The sequence below is a fragment of the Pleurodeles waltl genome, chromosome 1_1, assembly GCF_031143425.1.
Source record: "Pleurodeles waltl isolate 20211129_DDA chromosome 1_1, aPleWal1.hap1.20221129, whole genome shotgun sequence".
In the NCBI taxonomy this organism is placed as follows: Eukaryota; Metazoa; Chordata; class Amphibia; order Caudata; family Salamandridae; genus Pleurodeles; species Pleurodeles waltl.
Window position 1 is genome coordinate 9,658,043 of NC_090436.1, and position 19,452 is coordinate 9,677,494.

A 19,452-nucleotide genomic window follows, 5' to 3' on the forward strand; every position below is an offset into this window, starting at 1 on the left:
TAGCATGGGGGACAGATAAGGCTCTTAAAACGCGAGTTGGAGACATACATTTTTACGCGTGAAAAAATACCCTTTTTGGTGACGTTCGTAGATGCGAAATTTGGGCCCGAGCTCAGCCGCCGCCCACTGAAACCTACCAAATGCAGACATTTCTAACAATTAGACACCCATGAGAGTCCAGGTTAATGTGACCTGGGTGCATCCCCGCCACAGGAATGGACCAAACCACAGACCATGCAAAGACCAAGTTGACTTCTTACGGTCCAGTTTTCATACTTCTGTTATAGGCGCAAGACTCAGCTACACAAGTGGGGTACCGTTTTTATCAGAAGTAGTGCTGATAGGAATTTTAGGTCTGTTATTTGTGCTTCTGACAGCATATACCTTGCGAGCTGTACTTGTTTTGAGTTGTCGTCTCATTTTCTTCCAGGGTTCTGCAGAGCACTCGGGTCTGGATTAAATGATAAATGCGTTCCTGACTCAAGCAGAGGCGACGAGCTGGTGCGAAGCAGGACAGCCGGACTCCTGCTGGACCTCTTCCCAGCTCTTGGCTTTGTCTTAGAAAGTCTACACACGAGAAAGATGCAGTGCTCTGGTGAGTAGCAGCCTGTAAGGGGAGCAGCAGGGGTGGGTGAGATTGTTCTTAAACTGTGTCTTCAGAGGGAAATCTGACACTAGGGTAAAAACTCTTACCCAACCAATATACCACGCAAGTCCTCTAAAATTGTGTGCTCGCATTATGACATATTTTGTTGACATTAAGAGCTTTGCTTCTGCTGTATATGGAATTTTTTGTACATCAAATAATTTTTCAGTATTGGCATGTCTCATATATTTCTAGGCCCTTTCTAAATGTCCAATAATTTTTATTGATACCTATCAAAACCCATATAATGTAAATTACTGAATATCTTCAGATAGACAGCATAGCCTTGTAGATTCAAGTTCTGGCCTTACTAAGGGGCGTGACTACATTTTTAACTGTAAGATAGCACCAGTAATCCCTCTCCTGAAACACCACAGTTTTGAGGGAGCTGATAGTTGGAGCAGTGAAGATAGCAGAGTGACAAGTTATGGAGCAATGAAAACAAATGCATAGATCAAAGACAAAAAGCCCCCACCGCATCTCTAAACAAGTTATTGTCTCGCTAATGAGGGCTTGTATCTGTCTCCCGCCCAACCCTAGAGGAAACTGCACTAATATATAGGCACATACAGGCCACCAGCCTCTAAACCCATCTTTTCACCCCCTCCCCCAAAACGGCTTTACGAGTCACTCTCAGTTGTACGGTGTAGGAAAGTGGATAATTCCGTGGTATGGTTGTGAGACCTCTCCATGTAATGATGCCACAGGTCCAGTTAGCTTTCTTCAATAAAATCCCTAGCTCAGTTCTGGGTAGCTGTTGCACAAGGCAGTCCGGCTTAATCAAATATTCACATTTAAAGCATTTAGAAGAACCAAAACAGTTGATACGCAAGAAACACAACATAATTATAATAATTATAGATTGTATTTTTATCTGAAATTAGACGCCAAATGGCAAAAATCTATTGAGGGAAACTGGAGATATGAATTTTTAAAGGTAAGCAAATCACTGTTGTTTACTCTTGTTCACTCTTGCTCTTCACCCCGACCCCCTTCACTCTTGGGAAATGCAGCAAATCGTTAGAAGCAGTTTTAACAGTTTTTAGCCACCTGGCTCGTACAGTTACTTCTTGTTTCTTGGATGGGGGACAGTGGGTTGGGTGCCAGTCACAGGGACCACTGTGGTCCAGGGAGACAGGTACCTATCTGGTCCAGCAGTCCTACAGTCCTCAGTGCACTTTTCTCCTTTACCGTGGCCCATCCAAGAAGTGGTCCTGATGCTGAGGATGCTGAAGAGATGTGATGAGTGTTCCTGGGTCTAAACTGGCATTTGTGACTGTCAGAGGTCGTGCCTTGCCTCAGGACTCTACTTTTCAGCACTGCCGGTTCAGTCACCACTGGCCAACTAGTCTCCCAGTTACATCAGTTTCAGCGGTTGCTTACAGGAAAGCAAATCTTTTCTTTCTGGGGACTAGGGTCCACTCAAATTATGGTTACAGGCCCCCCAGTGTTAGGGGTACCTTGGGCAGGTCAGGACTCAGTTTCCGAATAGGCACTTCATCGCCCAGCTTCGGTTAGGCGGTCCTGGGCAGCTGGATTCTTGGGGAGTGCAAGTTTCCTTCGCTTTTGGTGGTCTGCAAGCTTAACAGGAGGTTAGCCGCCTACCCCTTGGAGTGGCTCCTTCAGTCCTGGACTACGTGGAGCTCTTTTCCACTAGTGGGCGCTGCAGAAATAGCCTTCTTACATAGTCCTCTCTGCAGGTCCCTCGAGTGCAGCAGGTGCTGTCCAGACTTTGGTGCAGCCGCCCTGGGTGCAGGGAGCAGCAGGGCTTCCGTCTTCTTTCCAGTCCAGTAGTAATTCGAGGGCTGTGTGTCTGGGGTGCACCTTTTATGCCATATTCACGTTTGTGGGAGATGAGGTCTCACTAGTTAATGAGACAGTAGTTCCCAGGAGGCAACCCTTCCCACTTTACACCGCTCCCTGGGGGCGTAAGCCTTCTTCCTTTGTGACAAACTTTGTAATTCACCTTGATTATACCCAGAATAATCCCCCATTCCTCCTAGAAAACTGGTTTTGCGACAGGTTTTCCCTCTCTGGAGGAGATGCCAGCCTGTCTGCCTACACACAAGAGCGGGCAGGGGAAAGTGTGATCACAATTTACTTTACTGAGGTGGTGGCCTCTTTGAAGCTGGTCATCTGTGGCCACCACCTGGTAGTCCTCATGCTGGAGGAGGTCACACCTCCTCCCACCAGCAGTTCCCTTTTGTTCCCTGCTCCTGGGTCCAATTCACACTTCCTAGCTGAGGGGGCAGCATGTTGTCTCAAGTGACAACTGTCGCAGATAGACCGGAAAGAGTACCAGAGGTTTGGGCAACAAAGGGGTGACTCTCTAAACCCACGTTTCAGTTAAGTTACCTTAATCCAATCTCGTCAGTAAGTTGAGTTCAATGTAACTGTTACTTGATACCTTGGAGTCCTATTTTTGCTGGTCCCAAATGGAAGTTGTCACTTAGCACGATGGCTGATGGAACTCCATGTTAGCCGATCGGGCTACGGCCTCGCTGCAGTCAAAGCTGCAGTTTGAGTTTTCACCGTCAGGGCATGTCGAGCACATGACCAACATGCCCTCCGTTTTAATATTTAGCACCCCAACTTGGGGCTACCAATGCCTTCTTTTGGGGTTAATTATTAATATTAAAAAGTGGGGTTTGGACTTGGCAAAAGGGTTGTTGGGAGGTCAGAGCTGCCCAACTACGCTGCGATGGCAAACCCAGAGCCATGTTTTCCCCTTCTCACTATAGTGGTGGCACAATGAAGTGCTTCAGCCCATTACTGACATTTTAACTTACAAGCCTTGGGTACCACTGGTACTGCATACTACGGACTTAAAAGTTAAGTTAACTGTTCGGCTGTCAGTCAATTGTACACAACCTTGAGGGGTCAGAGCACCTGCACAGTTAGGCCCAGTGCACTACAGAGTCGACAGACCAGCAGCATCAGTCCTAAACCTTGTGGGAGGGGTGGGAGACGGCTGGTTATGGGAAAAGTGGTCCTTTCCTTCATACAGAAAAACGTACTGATGCCTCAAAGGCTTTAGTTGTTACCTCCTTTCCATTCGCTATCAGTGCAGCCAATGTGTTGGTGCATAGATTTGTAAATAGTAGAAGTTGGCTCTTTTGGAGCGCCACCAGCTTCCCCGTACTCCTCCTCTCAAAACTCTCTGCTGTTTGCAGAACCAGTGTCACCATCACTGTTCTCCCTACAGCAGTGTCCCCATCCTTCACCCTCAAGGGCATTGTTTAGGTCTTGTGTACTGACCACTGACGTCCATCCTCCTCAGATTGCATCAAAGATTTCAAAACCTGCACTGTATCTGCGCATAGCGAACTATAAGCAAATTAGGGAGTCAACACTCTGGCTTGGGCATCGTTCCCTATTATTATCTGCAGCCTCCCAGCATTGCCCCAGCTTGATCAAGCGCCTGACTGAATGTCTTGAGTTCTGCCAGATCTCCTATTGCAGCTTTGGTATTTTGACTCTGACCCTCTAGCTGAACATGATGGCAGATATTAATGCAGAAATGTGTCCCACCTGTCGCATTCTAGTGCTTAGGCTTTCCGGCTTCTCCTCAGTAGAGCACTGCTACCCCAGTCCTGCTTTTTGTCCAGATCAGTATGGAAGGCATACAGAAGGGCCTGCTCGCCCCTGGTCAGCTCGGTGTCTTTGAGCCGGTCATCTACACTGCGCTTCTGCCCTGTCCCATGTAAGGAAGTGTCCAGTGAGAAGCTGTTTTCCTTTCTCCTCCTGCGTTTCTCATATTTCTGTGAAGCGGTCTGTAAAAGCAATAAGGTACTATCTGCTTATGAACCAGAGGGTGAGGCGCAGGGTGTACTTACCGAAGCTAGCGTGGGTCCTTCAACCCACAGACACCCTTAGTCCTTCCCCCAGGCGCCACAGCATAGCAGGGAGTTTAGGCACAGACAGGGCAGTCTCCGAAGGGCTATCTGCTCTTCTCACCGCAGCTCCTCATATTTCTCTCCTAGCATTGTCTCACAGTTGGAGTCTCTGCTTTACTCGGGTTCCTCTGGCCTGCCAGCAACAACAGTCTTTAGCTCTGCCCACTCTTCCCCGCGCTCAAGAGTGGGAGCAGAGCTGGACCATCACTTCAGTGCAGCTGGTCACTGCGGATGGGGAACATGCAGATCACAGTGTTAGGGGAGATCAGGGCTTTCTCTGTTTTTTGAGCTGGGGTGCCTCAGTGGTCTCACTGCCTCTCTGGTGCCTTCTCAGTTTGCTTCTGGGGCTCCCTGGGTTCTGTTGTGTGTGATTCTAGTTGATCAGTTGACAGAGCGTGCCATCAGCAGGACCTTCCAATAACGCTGCCCATCTTGGGCACTGGCTAACTCCAGCTCTTCATCTCATTTATTTTGCAGATAATGTCTTAGTAAGTTACCGTCTTGATCAATTATTTGCATTCTCTTGAATAATTACTACAGCACTTTAAACTAGTAACAAAATCAAAAGACACTCCGTGCTGATAAATGTCTCTCTTCATGGAGATAGTGACTCTATTCCTTTTTAGACTGAGCCTGCGTGAGCTTGCATTAGCGCATTCGCTCTTGCGCCTTATTTTTTACAATAAAGGGCTTTGAGTCCACCTATTGCTTACCATTAGTTGGCTTCAGTGTCACTCTTATTTGCTGCCGCCTAATTGGTCAGCGCAGGCAAGGCGTCAATTCCTGTTTCTTCTCTGGCACATGGACCACGTACAGACTGATTCCTCTTAGTGCCTGTCCGCTGCTTGTGCTGAGATTGAGGTACTTTTTAAAAACTTTTAATGCCCTGCCTGCGGTAGCGCATTTTATGCTTGCGCTCTCGCTTGTGTTCTGTGCATGGGTTCTTTCCACTCCCACATACCCCTTCTCCGTGTTGCTGCTATCTCCTCCCACATTCCCCTTCTCCGTGTTGCTGCTATCTCCTCCCACATACCCCTTCTCCGTGTTGCTGCTATCTCCTCCCACATTCCCCTTCTCCGTGTTGCTGCTATCTCCTCCCACATACCCCTTCTCCGTGTTGCTGCTATCCCCTCCCACATACCCCTTCTCCGTGTTGCTGCTATGTCTTCCCACATACCCCTTCTCCGTGTTGCTGCTATCTCCTCCCACATACCCCTTCTCCGTGTTGCTGCTATCTCCTCCCAACCACCCCTGCCCCCCATTCAGCACCCACAACTCCCATTCAGCACCCTCACCTTCTCCTACAACCCCCGTTAAACACCCTCACCTGCCCTGCATTCAACACCCTCACCCACCCTCCTGTTCAGCATCTCACCCCCCGTTCATCTCCCTGCCCCGCCCCACAACACTGTCCACCTCAACCCTCCCTCCCATTCACCCCTCCTACCATTCACCACCCCGCCCGGCCGCCCCCGGCGACGGTACCCTCTCATGTCTTCCGGTAGCATGACCAGGGGAGTCTGCACATTGTGGGGACTGCATGCAGTGGTTACACCCTCACGTTCTGGAGCTCACCTCCCACCGCTCACCACCCCAGCCCCCCTCACCACCCCAACCCTTCCTCCCATTCACCCCCTTCCATTCACCATCCCAGACCCCCCTCCCATTCACCATCCCAGACCCCCCTCCCATTCACCACCCAGACCCCCCTCCCATTCACCACCCCAGACTCCCCTCCCATTCACCACCCCAGACTCCCCTCCCATTCACCACCCCAGACTCCCCTCCCATTCACCACCCCAGACTCCCCTCCCATTCACCACCCCAGACTCCCCTCCCATTCACCACCCCAGACTCCCCTCCCATTCACCACCCCAGACTCCCCTCCCATTCACCACCCCAGACTCCCCTCCCATTCACCACCCCAGACTCCCCTCCCATTCACCACCCCAGACTCCCCTCCCATTCACCACCCCAGACTCCCCTCCCATTCACCACCCCAGACTCCCCTCCCATTCACCACCCCAGACTCCCCTCCCATTCACCACCCCAGACTCCCCTCCCATTCACCACCCCAGACTCCCCTCCCATTCACCACCCCAGACTCCCCTCCCATTCACCACCCCAGACTCCCCTCCCATTCACCACCCCAGACTCCCCTCCCATTCACCACCCCAGACTCCCCTCCCATTCACCACCCCAGACTCCCCTCCCATTCACCACCCCAGACTCCCCTCCCATTCACCACCCCAGACTCCCCTCCCATTCACCACCCCAGACTCCCCTCCCATTCACCACCCCAGACTCCCCTCCCATTCACCACCCCAGACTCCCCTCCCATTCACCACCCCAGACTCCCCTCCCATTCACCACCCCAGACTCCCCTCCCATTCACCACCCCAGACTCCCCTCCCATTCACCACCCCAGACTCCCCTCCCATTCACCACCCCAGACTCCCCTCCCATTCACCACCCCAGACTCCCCTCCCATTCACCACCCCAGACTCCCCTCCCATTCACCACCCCAGACTCCCCTCCCATTCACCACCCCAGACTCCCCTCCCATTCACCACCCCAGACTCCCCTCCCATTCACCACCCCAGACTCCCCTCCCATTCACCACCCCAGACTCCCCTCCCATTCACCACCCCAGACTCCCCTCCCATTCACCACCCCAGACTCCCCTCCCATTCTCCACCCCAGACTCCCCTCCCATTCTCCACCCCAGACTCCCCTCCCATTCTCCACCCCAGACTCCCCTCCCATTCTCCACCCCAGACTCCCCTCCCATTCTCCACCCCAGACTCCCCTCCCATTCTCCACCCCAGACTCCCCTCCCATTCTCCACCCCAGACTCCCCTCCCATTCTCCACCCCAGACTCCCCTCCCATTCTCCACCCCAGACTCCCCTCCCATTCTCCACCCCAGACTCCCCTCCCATTCTCCACCCCAGACTCCCCTCCCATTCTCCACCCCAGACTCCCCTCCCATTCTCCACCCCAGACTCCCCTCCCATTCTCCACCCCAGACTCCCCTCCCATTCTCCACCCCAGACTCCCCTCCCATTCTCCACCCCAGACTCCCCTCCCATTCTCCACCCCAGACTCCCCTCCCATTCTCCACCCCAGACTCCCCTCCCATTCTCCACCCCAGACTCCCCTCCCATTCTCCACCCCAGACTCCCCTCCCATTCTCCACCCCAGACTCCCCTCCCATTCTCCACCCCAGACTCCCCTCCCATTCTCCACCCCAGACTCCCCTCCCATTCTCCACCCCAGACTCCCCTCCCATTCTCCACCCCAGACTCCCCTCCCATTCTCCACCCCAGACTCCCCTCCCATTCTCCACCCCAGACTCCCCTCCCATTCTCCACCCCAGACTCCCCTCCCATTCTCCACCCCAGACTCCCCTCCCATTCTCCACCCCAGACTCCCCTCCCATTCTCCACCCCAGACTCCCCTCCCATTCTCCACCCCAGACTCCCCTCCCATTCTCCACCCCAGACTCCCCTCCCATTCTCCACCCCAGACTCCCCTCCCATTCTCCACCCCAGACTCCCCTCCCATTCTCCACCCCAGACTCCCCTCCCATTCTCCACCCCAGACTCCCCTCCCATTCTCCACCCCAGACTCCCCTCCCATTCTCCACCCCAGACTCCCCTCCCATTCTCCACCCCAGACTCCCCTCCCATTCTCCACCCCAGACTCCCCTCCCATTCTCCACCCCAGACTCCCCTCCCATTCTCCACCCCAGACTCCCCTCCCATTCTCCACCCCAGACTCCCCTCCCATTCTCCACCCCAGACTCCCCTCCCATTCTCCACCCCAGACTCCCCTCCCATTCTCCACCCCAGACTCCCCTCCCATTCTCCACCCCAGACTCCCCTCCCATTCTCCACCCCAGACTCCCCTCCCATTCTCCACCCCAGACTCCCCTCCCATTCTCCACCCCAGACTCCCCTCCCATTCTCCACCCCAGACTCCCCTCCCATTCTCCACCCCAGACTCCCCTCCCATTCTCCACCCCAGACTCCCCTCCCATTCTCCACCCCAGACTCCCCTCCCATTCTCCACCCCAGACTCCCCTCCCATTCTCCACCCCAGACTCCCCTCCCATTCTCCACCCCAGACTCCCCTCCCATTCTCCACCCCAGACTCCCCTCCCATTCTCCACCCCAGACTCCCCTCCCATTCTCCACCCCAGACTCCCCTCCCATTCTCCACCCCAGACTCCCCTCCCATTCTCCACCCCAGACTCCCCTCCCATTCTCCACCCCAGACTCCCCTCCCATTCTCCACCCCAGACTCCCCTCCCATTCTCCACCCCAGACTCCCCTCCCATTCTCCACCCCAGACTCCCCTCCCATTCTCCACCCCAGACTCCCCTCCCATTCTCCACCCCAGACTCCCCTCCCATTCTCCACCCCAGACTCCCCTCCCATTCTCCACCCCAGACTCCCCTCCCATTCTCCACCCCAGACTCCCCTCCCATTCTCCACCCCAGACTCCCCTCCCATTCTCCACCCCAGACTCCCCTCCCATTCTCCACCCCAGACTCCCCTCCCATTCTCCACCCCAGACTCCCCTCCCATTCTCCACCCCAGACTCCCCTCCCATTCTCCACCCCAGACTCCCCTCCCATTCTCCACCCCAGACTCCCCTCCCATTCTCCACCCCAGACTCCCCTCCCATTCTCCACCCCAGACTCCCCTCCCATTCTCCACCCCAGACTCCCCTCCCATTCTCCACCCCAGACTCCCCTCCCATTCTCCACCCCAGACTCCCCTCCCATTCTCCACCCCAGACTCCCCTCCCATTCTCCACCCCAGACTCCCCTCCCATTCTCCACCCCAGACTCCCCTCCCATTCTCCACCCCAGACTCCCCTCCCATTCTCCACCCCAGACTCCCCTCCCATTCTCCACCCCAGACTCCCCTCCCATTCACCACCCCAGACTCCCCTCCCATTCACCACCCCAGACTCCCCTCCCATTCACCACCCCAGACTCCCCTCCCATTCACCACCCCAGACTCCCCTCCCATTCACCACCCCAGACTCCCCTCCCATTCACCACCCCAGACTCCCCTCCCATTCTCCACCCCAGACTCCCCTCCCATTCTCCACCCCAGACTCCCCTCCCATTCTCCACCCCAGACTCCCCTCCCATTCTCCACCCCAGACTCCCCTCCCATTCTCCACCCCAGACTCCCCTCCCATTCTCCACCCCAGACTCCCCTCCCATTCTCCACCCCAGACTCCCCTCCCATTCTCCACCCCAGACTCCCCTCCCATTCTCCACCCCAGACTCCCCTCCCATTCTCCACCCCAGACTCCCCTCCCATTCTCCACCCCAGACTCCCCTCCCATTCTCCACCCCAGACTCCCCTCCCATTCTCCACCCCAGACTCCCCTCCCATTCTCCACCCCAGACTCCCCTCCCATTCACCACCCCAGACTCCCCTCCTCCCATTCACCACCCCAGACTCCCCTCCTCCCACTCACCACCCCAGACTCCCCTCCTCCCACTCACCACCCCAGACCCCCTCCTCCCACTCACCACCCCAGACTCCCCTCCTCCCACTCACCACCCCAGACCCCCTCTTCCCACTCACCACCCCAGACCCCCTCCCACTCAACCCCTACTACTCACCACCCCAGACCCCCCTCCCACTCAACCCCTACTACTCACCACCCCAGACCCCCCTCCCACTCAACCCCTACTACTCACCACCCCAGACCCCCCTCCCACTCAACCCCTACTACTCACCACCCCAGACCCCCCTCCCACTCAACCCCTACTACTCACCACCCCAGACCCCCCTCCCACTCAACCCCTACTACTCACCACCCCAGACCCCCCTCCCACTCAACCCCTACTACTCACCACCCCAGACCCCCCTCCCACTCAACCCCTACTACTCACCACCCCAGACCCCCCTCCCACTCAACCCCTACTACTCACCACCCCAGACCCCCCTCCCACTCACCACCCTGTCCACTCCCGTCAAAGGTACCCCCTCACGTCTTCCGGCAGCATGACCAGGGGAGTCTGCACATTGTGGGGGCCGGCGGCATGCAGTGGTTACACCCTCACGTTCTGGAGCTCACCTCCCACCGTTCACCACCCCAGCCCCCCCCTCCCACTCACCACCCCATACACCCTTTCACCTCACCACCCCAGACCCCCCCCCACTCACCATCCCAGACCCCCCCCCCCCCACTCACCATCCCAGACCCCCCCCCCCCACTCACCACCCCAGACCCCCCTCCCACTCACCACCCCAGCCCTCCCCCCGTTCACCACCCCGCCCGCCCCCGTCGAAGGTCTGCACATTGTGGGGGCCGGCTGCATGAGGGGTTACACCCTCACGTTCTGGAGCTCACCTCCCACTGTTTAGTGACTATTTCAAGCAGGTCCATTTGAACTAGCAGATTCCGGAGACAGGTTCCCTATTGCAGAACAGAGCAGCAGTGTTGAAAATACAAAGGACAAATGGCAGATAGTCCTGTATATTTTATTGGTTAGGAAATGGGTCTGTAACAGGTATTTACTCCTGAAAATGGCAAATAAGCAGTTGGAAAGCTGCACGGTCAGGATATTAGATGGAATGTGTGAGGTATTTACCATACTCCTAGTTGTCATACCATAAATTTCCTTTGATCCAGTTTAAACACCTGCATCACCAGTGCAGGGTTCTCCTGTCAGAACTGAAGTCTGCACTAGAGGAATTCTCTAAGTAGATGGTGGGGATGACAACTGAGAAGACAAAAATCACTTGTAGTTTTATAAGTGGATGATTGGTCATCAACTTCAGTGTTCTTCAGAGTAGCTGTCTGTGTTCTACAGGATCTGTGGCTGCATAAAGAATTTCCAAATCCACGTCTTCCGTAGTTCACTTGATATGGAATGTAAAAAGTCACATAGCTAGCCCGCTTGTATCAAGGAGTACACACATGAAGCTCCACCCGCCTTATAGGAGTGGGAAGTGGATTATATCATTGTGACGTGCGAGGTCTTGAAAAGCTGCCATTACATCTGAGAGCAGTAGCCCAATTTGGAGTATAAAATGCCCCGCTGTGGAACAAGTGTTCGCCTTTTTGATTTGTTGACAGGGAAGGAGCTGGTGCCCGCAATGAGTAAGTGAAAGCCAGCAGGAGTGGAAAGGGCAAACATCACGAAGGCGGTTAATGCGAAACTGAAAGTCAGAGGACATTTGATTTTAGAATGCTGTTTCCAATATTATTGATTTCTAATTGAGTGGCAGTGCATAGGTTAGGTGAGCAGCCTGGAGGCATGCTGATTATGAAGAAGCTCAGAGAATTACTGAAGTGAAGAAGAAAGCAGTTAAGGTAGACGGCGGGCACGTGTTTAGTTTCGGGAACTTATGCAGGGCCAGTGAGGTTTGGGGCGGCTGCGTGTGTGTCGATGTGTTTGTGTGTTGCTGTCTCTGCATTTGGTTGGTCTTGTTATGGGGTTTCTATTTTATCTCATTTATATTAGAACATTGGAAGTTGGCAGCTCCATTGAAGACAATGGAGTGCTGCGGGCTTTTACTGGCTGGTAAAAGCCCGCAGCGCCAACATTCCAATGTTCGCTTTGTTCACAGCAGCAGCTGTGAACAAAGCCTCACGGAGCCGGAGGGGATTCTAATCCCCTCGGGCTCCGTGAGCAATTAGTTTTTTTTAAGAGAACATTCTGCCCTGAGTGGCAGAATGTTCTAATAGCCTTAGAACCCGCCGTAGCCTTCGGCTCGGGCATTTAACTCGGGAGCGGGCCTTTAATAGCCGGTAGAGCCCGCTACGGCGGGTTCTAAGGCTATATTATTGCAATAGGAAGGTGTATTTGGGGACCTCATCTAGCAGAATGAACATCATGCAGTTTCTAAAACTATAGGATTGTCTCTTGTGCCCCTTCTGTCTGGGCGGTCAGTTGCATCAAGGGCTGATGGTCTTTCATACCAACTTTCCCAAAATTAAGTGGATTTACTTCTAAGTGGATCTCAGTCCTTTCCTCTGCACAGCCTCACAAGTTCCTATCAACGTAGAAACGATGCGTGTTTAATACTTATTGCAGGCCAGATACTTTCTCTCTTGTGATAGTTATTCTGCAATATGCTTTATTTACTTAAATTAGATGTTTACAGACTCCACATACCTACTCCCCTTCCCTTCCCCTTAGTCTTTTCTTCTGGAGATCTCTTAAATGGTGCTGCTAAACAGAATGAAGAGTCTCTGAACCAATTAATGGAGTTGAATGGGGACCCAGCCAGATACAAATAATCAGTGGATCAGTGGTTTGTGGGGCAGACCAGGTGGTCCTCTTGGGACCAGTGCCCACAATTCTGTACCACACTTTCTCTATCTAAGTTTTGGGAATTGTCCTTTTTAGTTTGGAAGGTCCAGTTTTGCTCCCTTGGCCATTCAGGTCTATAGGCCCAGCCTAATGCTTGTTAACTGAGAAGTGTCGATGTCAGAAGAAGTCTACATTATGAATGCACACTTGGTGTGAGGGCAGTACTGACGTCATGTACATGAGTTAGAGCGACATGTTTAAGAAGAATTGAATACATTATTGTGCTGTGGACTGTCTGTTATCTTCTAATCCCTCATGTACCCCCTCTGCTCCACAGTGGTGGACCCAGTGCTCCCATCTCTCCAGCTCGCTGTGCTCAGCCGCTGTCTGGCCACCTTGCAGTCCGTGTGCTCCTGGGTGATGACCAAAGCCTACCAGTTCCTCTCCTCCTGGTCCATCAACCAGTTCCTGTTGGTAACCCAAGCAGATCTTGTGGTAAGGCCTGGGTGATTCTTGACTTGTAGCTTTTTCATCACAATGTCTTGTCGCTCTTAAGGTTCTTCTTCAGACATTGCCCAGAGCTTGTCTAACTCCTTGTAGACATAAATTGTCCTTTCCTTTCATGTGCTTTTATTACATCTGTGAATGCAGATGGGGCCAGTGACATCAAGACCACAGTCTTTAGAGCTCCTGTTCATTCCACCGTGGCACGGGGTTTGGAGGCACCACTGTCTGCTAAACTCAGTGCAGTATCCGCCCCTCTTCTTTAACACCCAACTGCACCATGAGAGGGCGTACACCACTAAAGCAACTGCTGATAGACGCCTTGAAAACAAATACCACTCTAAAACAACGGAATCATATCTGCTTTATAGATCTCTACAAACTGAGCCATACCTACACACTTCGTGGTAGCTGTTGTCTTATTTCATCACACAACCACTAAGATCAGCAAAGTAAGAGTGCAATAAACCAGTATCCAGATGAAATTCCAAAATATTAAATGTTTTGTACGTGAGGCGCTCTGAACAGTGTCCTGACCAGTGAGCTGTATAATTGATTGTGAAACAATCAAAAACATAGAAACTCTCTGACCCTGGAGCACAATAAATTCTGTTCCTTATCACTGGTTCTCAAGGAGTCCAGTCCATACGTTCTCTTTCCTTTATTTTCACCATGTAGGAAGTTGGCTCTGCATGTACTATTTCAAAGTAAGAAATAGCATGCACAGAGTCCAAGGGTTCCCCTTAGAGGTAAGATAGTGGCAAATAGAGATAATTCTAATGCTCTATTTTGTGGTAGTCTGGTCGAGCAGTAGGCTTATCAGAGGGTAGTGTTAAGTATTTGTTGTACACACACAGGCAATAAATGAGGAACACACACTCGGAGACAATTCCAGGCCAATAGGTTTTTGTATAGAAGAATATCTTTTCTTAGTTTATTTTAAGAACCACAGGTTCAAGATTTACAAACAATACTTTAAATGAAAGATACTTCACTTAGGAACTTTAGGAACTTTGAATTAGCAAAATAGCATATACAGTTTTCAGACAAATGGCATATAGCTATTTTAAAACTAGACACTGTGCAATTTTCAACAGTTCCTGGGGGAGGTAAGTGTTTGTTAGTTTTTGCAGGTAAGTAAACCACCTACAGGGTTCAGGTTTAGGTCCAAGGTAGCCCACCGTTGGGGGTTCAGAGCAACCCCAAAGTTACCACACCAGCAGCTCAGGGCCGGTCAGGTTCAGAGGTCAAAGTGGTGCCCAAAACGCATAGGCTTCAATGGAGAAGGGGGTGCCCCGGTTCCAGTCTGCCAGCAGGTAAGTACCCGCGCCTTCGGAGGGCAGACCAGGGGGGTTTTGTAGGGCACCGGGGGGGGGGGGGGGGGGGGAGACACAAGTCAGCACAGAAAGTACACCCTCAGCGGCACGGGGGCAGCCGGATGCAGTGTGCAAACAAGCATTGGGTTCGCAATAGGTTTCAATGGGAGACCAAGGGGTATCTTCAGCGATGCAGGCAAGGGGGGGGGCTCCTCAGGGTAGCCACCACCTGGGCAAGGGAGAGGGCCCCCTGGGGGTCGCTCCTGCACTAGAGGTCGGATCCTTCAGGTCCTGGGGGCTGCGGATGCAGAGTCTTTACCGGGTGTCGGGTCTTTGAAGCAGGCAGTCGCGGTCAGGGGGAGCCTCGGGATTCCCTCTGCAGGCTTCGCTGTGGGGGCTCAGGGGGGTCAACTCTGGCTACTCACGGTCTCGTAGTCGCCGGGGAGTCCTCCCTGCGGTGTTTGTTCTCCACAAGTCGAGCCGGGGGCATCGGGTGCAGAGTGCAAAGTCTCACGCTTCTGGTGGGAAACATGTGTTGTTTCAAAGTTGCTTCTTTGTTGCAAAGTTGCAGTCTTTGTGGAACATCTGCACGATGGAGGATTTCTAAAAGTCAGAGTCACCTCAGCTCAGGACACCTTAGGGGCTGTCCTGACTGGCCAGTGACTCCTCCTTGTTTTTCTCATTATCTCCTCCGGCTTTGCTGCCAAAAGTGGGGCCGAGCCGGAGGGGGCGGGCAACTCCACTAGCTGGAGTGCCCTGGGGTGCTGTAACAAAGGGGGTGAGGCTTTGAGGCTCACCGCCAGGTGTTACAGTTCCTGCAGGGGGAGGTGATAAGCATCTCCACCCAGTAAGGCTTTGTTACTAGCCACAGAGTGACACGGGGACTCTCCCCATGTGGCCAGCAACATGTCTGGTGTGTGGCAGGCTGCTAAAACTAGTCAGCCTACACTGGTAGTCGGTTGAGGTTTCAGGGGGCACCTCTAAGGTGCCCTCTGGGGTGTATGTTACAATAAAATGTACACTGGCATCAGTGTGCATTTATTGTGCTGAGAAGTTTGATACCAAACTTCACAGTTTTCAGTGTAGCCATTATGGTGCTGTGGAGTTTGTGCATGACAGACTCCCAGACCATATACTCTTATGGCTACCCTGCACTTACAATGTCTAAGCTTTTGCTTAGACGCTGTAGGGGCACAGTGCTCATGCACTTGTGCCCTCACCTATGGTATAGTGCACCCTGCCTTAGGGCAGTAAGGCCTGCTAGAGGAGTGACTTATCTATACTTCATAGGCAATGTGAGGTTGGCATGGCACCCTGAGGGGAGTGCCATGTCGACTTAGTCTTTTTATCCCCACTAGCAGACACAAGCTGGCAAGCAGTGTGTCTGTGCTGAGTGAGGGGTCCCCAGGGTGGCATAAGATATGCTGCAGCCCTTAGAGACCTCCCCTGGCATCAGGGCCCTTGGTACCAGAGGTACCAGTTACAAGGGACTTACCTGGATGCCAGGGTGTGCCAATTGTGGAAACAAAAGTACAGGTTAGGGAAAGAACACTGGTGCTGGGGCCCGGTTAGCAGGCCTCAGCACACTTTCAAATCATAACTTGGCATCAGCAAAGGCAAAAAGTCAGGGGTTAACCATGCCAAGGAGGCATTTCCTTACACACCACTTCAAGCGTTTTAGATAATCTTGATTGGCAAACACATGCGTTCCACAAACATCTGGCAGCCAACACGTGTTTCGCCCATACAAAGACTTTCTCAAGGGTCAAATGTTCTGGTAAATTCAAGTACAAAAAAAGGAGCCCACAAACTTGTTTTCGTCCTTTCTAGTGTCTCTAGCATGTAACTAAGAAGAAGTGATGTGCCCCAAGGGAGCAGGTTCAGTTGTTGCGTCTCCGTAGTGGAGGTGGTGTAATATGACCAGATTTGGCCATAGTTTAAGTAAAGCCATGATAAGTTTGCAGAGGTTAGCCGGTGGTTAAGTAACCAGGACTTCTTGAGAGAACAGTCTGTAGCGTGCTACAGTGTCATAGAGTTTCCAGACACACACACACCTTCAAACCTCTGGTCTGTGTGTTAAGGAAAGGAATGATAAGCAGAAGCTCACCCTACAGTTACACTAGCTAGGAGCTCTGTAGTAAGCCTGAAAGAGCCGTGCAGCACTCGTAGAACTGTAGCGTTGGGGCGAACCATGTGTTACCCTCCTCTGGTGTGCAAGAACACCCTTAGGTTGCACATATACTTATGTATACAATTATCTTGAAGACTGGAATAGTGACAATGGCTGTTCAGATATGCATTGATATCATCTGGCTTATGGTGGCCAGATGTTCTGATTGTTGGATGGCAGTTTTCAGTGACACTTTAGTGGCTTGAGTAGTAAACTGTTGCCCCAGTGTTTGGTAGAGGATTTTGCCCACAGCAGGAGCAGACAAACCACACCACTTAACCTGCCTCTGTGCAAAAGTGCTCCATTTAACATACAGTCGTAAATATGGCACACTGTTACACTTATATGGCAATCTGTGCTTGACCTAAGGAAGCACGCTGGTTTTATTTTTTTATTCCACAAAGCACTTATACTGTGTAAGTTATTCTCTTATTGAAGTCTTTATTCTTTTTTGAGCAGCTAGCCTTCTATAAAAGGAGCCCCCTTCAATTGGTGTGAACGAGAGACACTGCAACAGGCATGTGTAACCTTCAAGCCCTATTTATTAGTCCTGACCCATTTCTCCTTTTCAGGGAGTGTTTACGTGAGCTCTCACGCTGCCCCTTTCCTGCACACTCTTGTTCCCCATAGGGTTCATCTAATAGCCAAGGCTGGACTAGGTCCGCTGATTAAAATTTGTGCACTTATCATCTATCTTGAAATGACCATGCATGATGCAAGCATGAAAGAACTGATCTCTAACAACAGAGACTGTCTTTGTTAAACTAAAACGTTTAAAGCATTAAATATAGTGCAAGCCTTTATACGCTTTAAAGAGTATGTTCCCTTTAATGAAACAGTTACAATGAGAAACTGAGTTTCTTCATCCAAAAGGATACCATTCATATTTTTCAGTCAAGAAACCCAAAATTTTATTAAATACACTCTTTTCATAAATATTGATCTGACTTGAATCTGCTGAGCTGTTCTTCTTACTGCATAGCCATGGCTTAGTTTCAAGATTTCTTCAAAGGCCATGTCCTGCACTTGGCTATTGCAAGTCCCTTTTCTATGGTAATTGCTCTCCCTGGAGGCTCACTCTCTTGTGATTCTGTAGCGCTATGTGTGGGTGTGTCTGACAGTTTGCTGGTTTCAGACACTCCAAATTTTACCTCAATCAAATTGCCCACAATTCAATGAACCGAGGCTGATGATAAACTTCAATTTCATGAAGAAGTGAGTTCCGCGTCAAAGCACCTCCCAACACATCAAAATATCAGAATTTAAGTAAATTAAGTAAAGGGCCCACTCTGTAACAGAGTTCTTTATCAGTGGAATAGTTAAAGGGTTTTATTACTAAATTCAAAATAAGGTGATACAGAGACAATCCCATAAAGGCTGTCAGTGAACATGGCTATACAAAGTAACAAAAAATCAAACTTTAATCTAGGTGGGAAAGACACCAACAGCATCTGTAGTGGAATAGGAAAATCTTCCGGGTCAACTGCAAAGTCAGGGGTTTTTATACATTATTTTTGTATATGAAGTGCCAGAACTGCAGATTCACGGTGGTGTGAGCAAATGTGTCATTTCATCAGCAGAGCACTGACTTCTAAAACGTCATTTTGCCTTGGCATCTAGCATTATCCTACTTCATGAATAATTGGCCTGCCCCCTCTATGCTAATGTGACCCAGAGAAGCTAGAACAAATAAAATACATAAAGGGCCTCATTACAACCTCGGCGGTCTTTCAAAAAGACCGCCGAGGCTGCGGGAGCCACAATACCGCCATTGCCGGCGGTATTCCTGGCTCCCTATTATGACTTTTCCGCTGGGCCAGCGGACGGTAACAGTGTTACCGTCCGCTGGCCCAGCGGAACAGTCACATCAACATTGCTGCCGGCTCGTAATAGAGCCGGCGGCAATGCTGATGTGCAGCGGGTGCAGTAGCACCCGTCGCGCATTTCACTGCCCGAAATTCGGGCAGTGAAATGCGCGACGGGGCTATGCCTGGGGGCCCCTGCACTGCCCATGCCAAGTGCATGGGCAGTGCAGGGCCCCCCAGGGGCACCCCAAGTCCCCTTACCTCCACGGACAGGCTGGTGGTCGGGAACTCCTAATCCCCGCTGCCCTGGGGATTATGACCGCCAGGCGGAAGCCTGGCGGTATGTTGGAGGGGCCAGCGGTATGGCCGTGGCTATTGTGCCACGGTCATAATAGCTGGCGGAACACCGCCAGCCTGTTGGCGGTGTTACTGCCAGCTTACCGCCGGCCGCCAGGGTCGTAATGACCCCCAAAGTGTCATATGAAGGAATGGGGTACACTGATCTAGCAGAAAGACCTTGAAGGAATAGTTTTGTTACCAAGGAAAGTTTATTGACAACAGAATGATCATGGAAATAAATAAATAATATTCAGCTTGACTGTGTGCTGCGTAATGGAACCCAATGAGATGTGCAAGGGTGATATCCATTTTTAACAAGATTCCAGTTGAGGCCTAGTTGACAAGAGGGAGAAAATACATGTCTACACAACATAGCAACATCATTTCAAGCACAATAGTAATATATCGGTGTGTGCATGTATACTCAAGTGTACAACCATATTTGTGTGTTTTTTTATAAAGAACAAAACCACTAATGCCGAAA

At 51.7% G+C, this 19,452-nt stretch overlaps 1 protein-coding gene across 1 annotated transcript in view; it reads left to right on the forward strand.

Moving 5' to 3' along the window:
* CCDC142 (coiled-coil domain containing 142) overlaps window positions 1–19,452 on the forward strand; it is a 104,429-nt gene that overhangs the window by 26,715 nt on the left and 58,262 nt on the right. Inside the window, exons 6-7 of the mRNA XM_069205747.1 lie at window positions 431–595; window positions 13,172–13,329. Of these exons, the coding sequence (XP_069061848.1) occupies window positions 431–595; window positions 13,172–13,329 (323 nt within the window). The remainder of the gene's footprint in view (window positions 1–430; window positions 596–13,171; window positions 13,330–19,452) is intronic.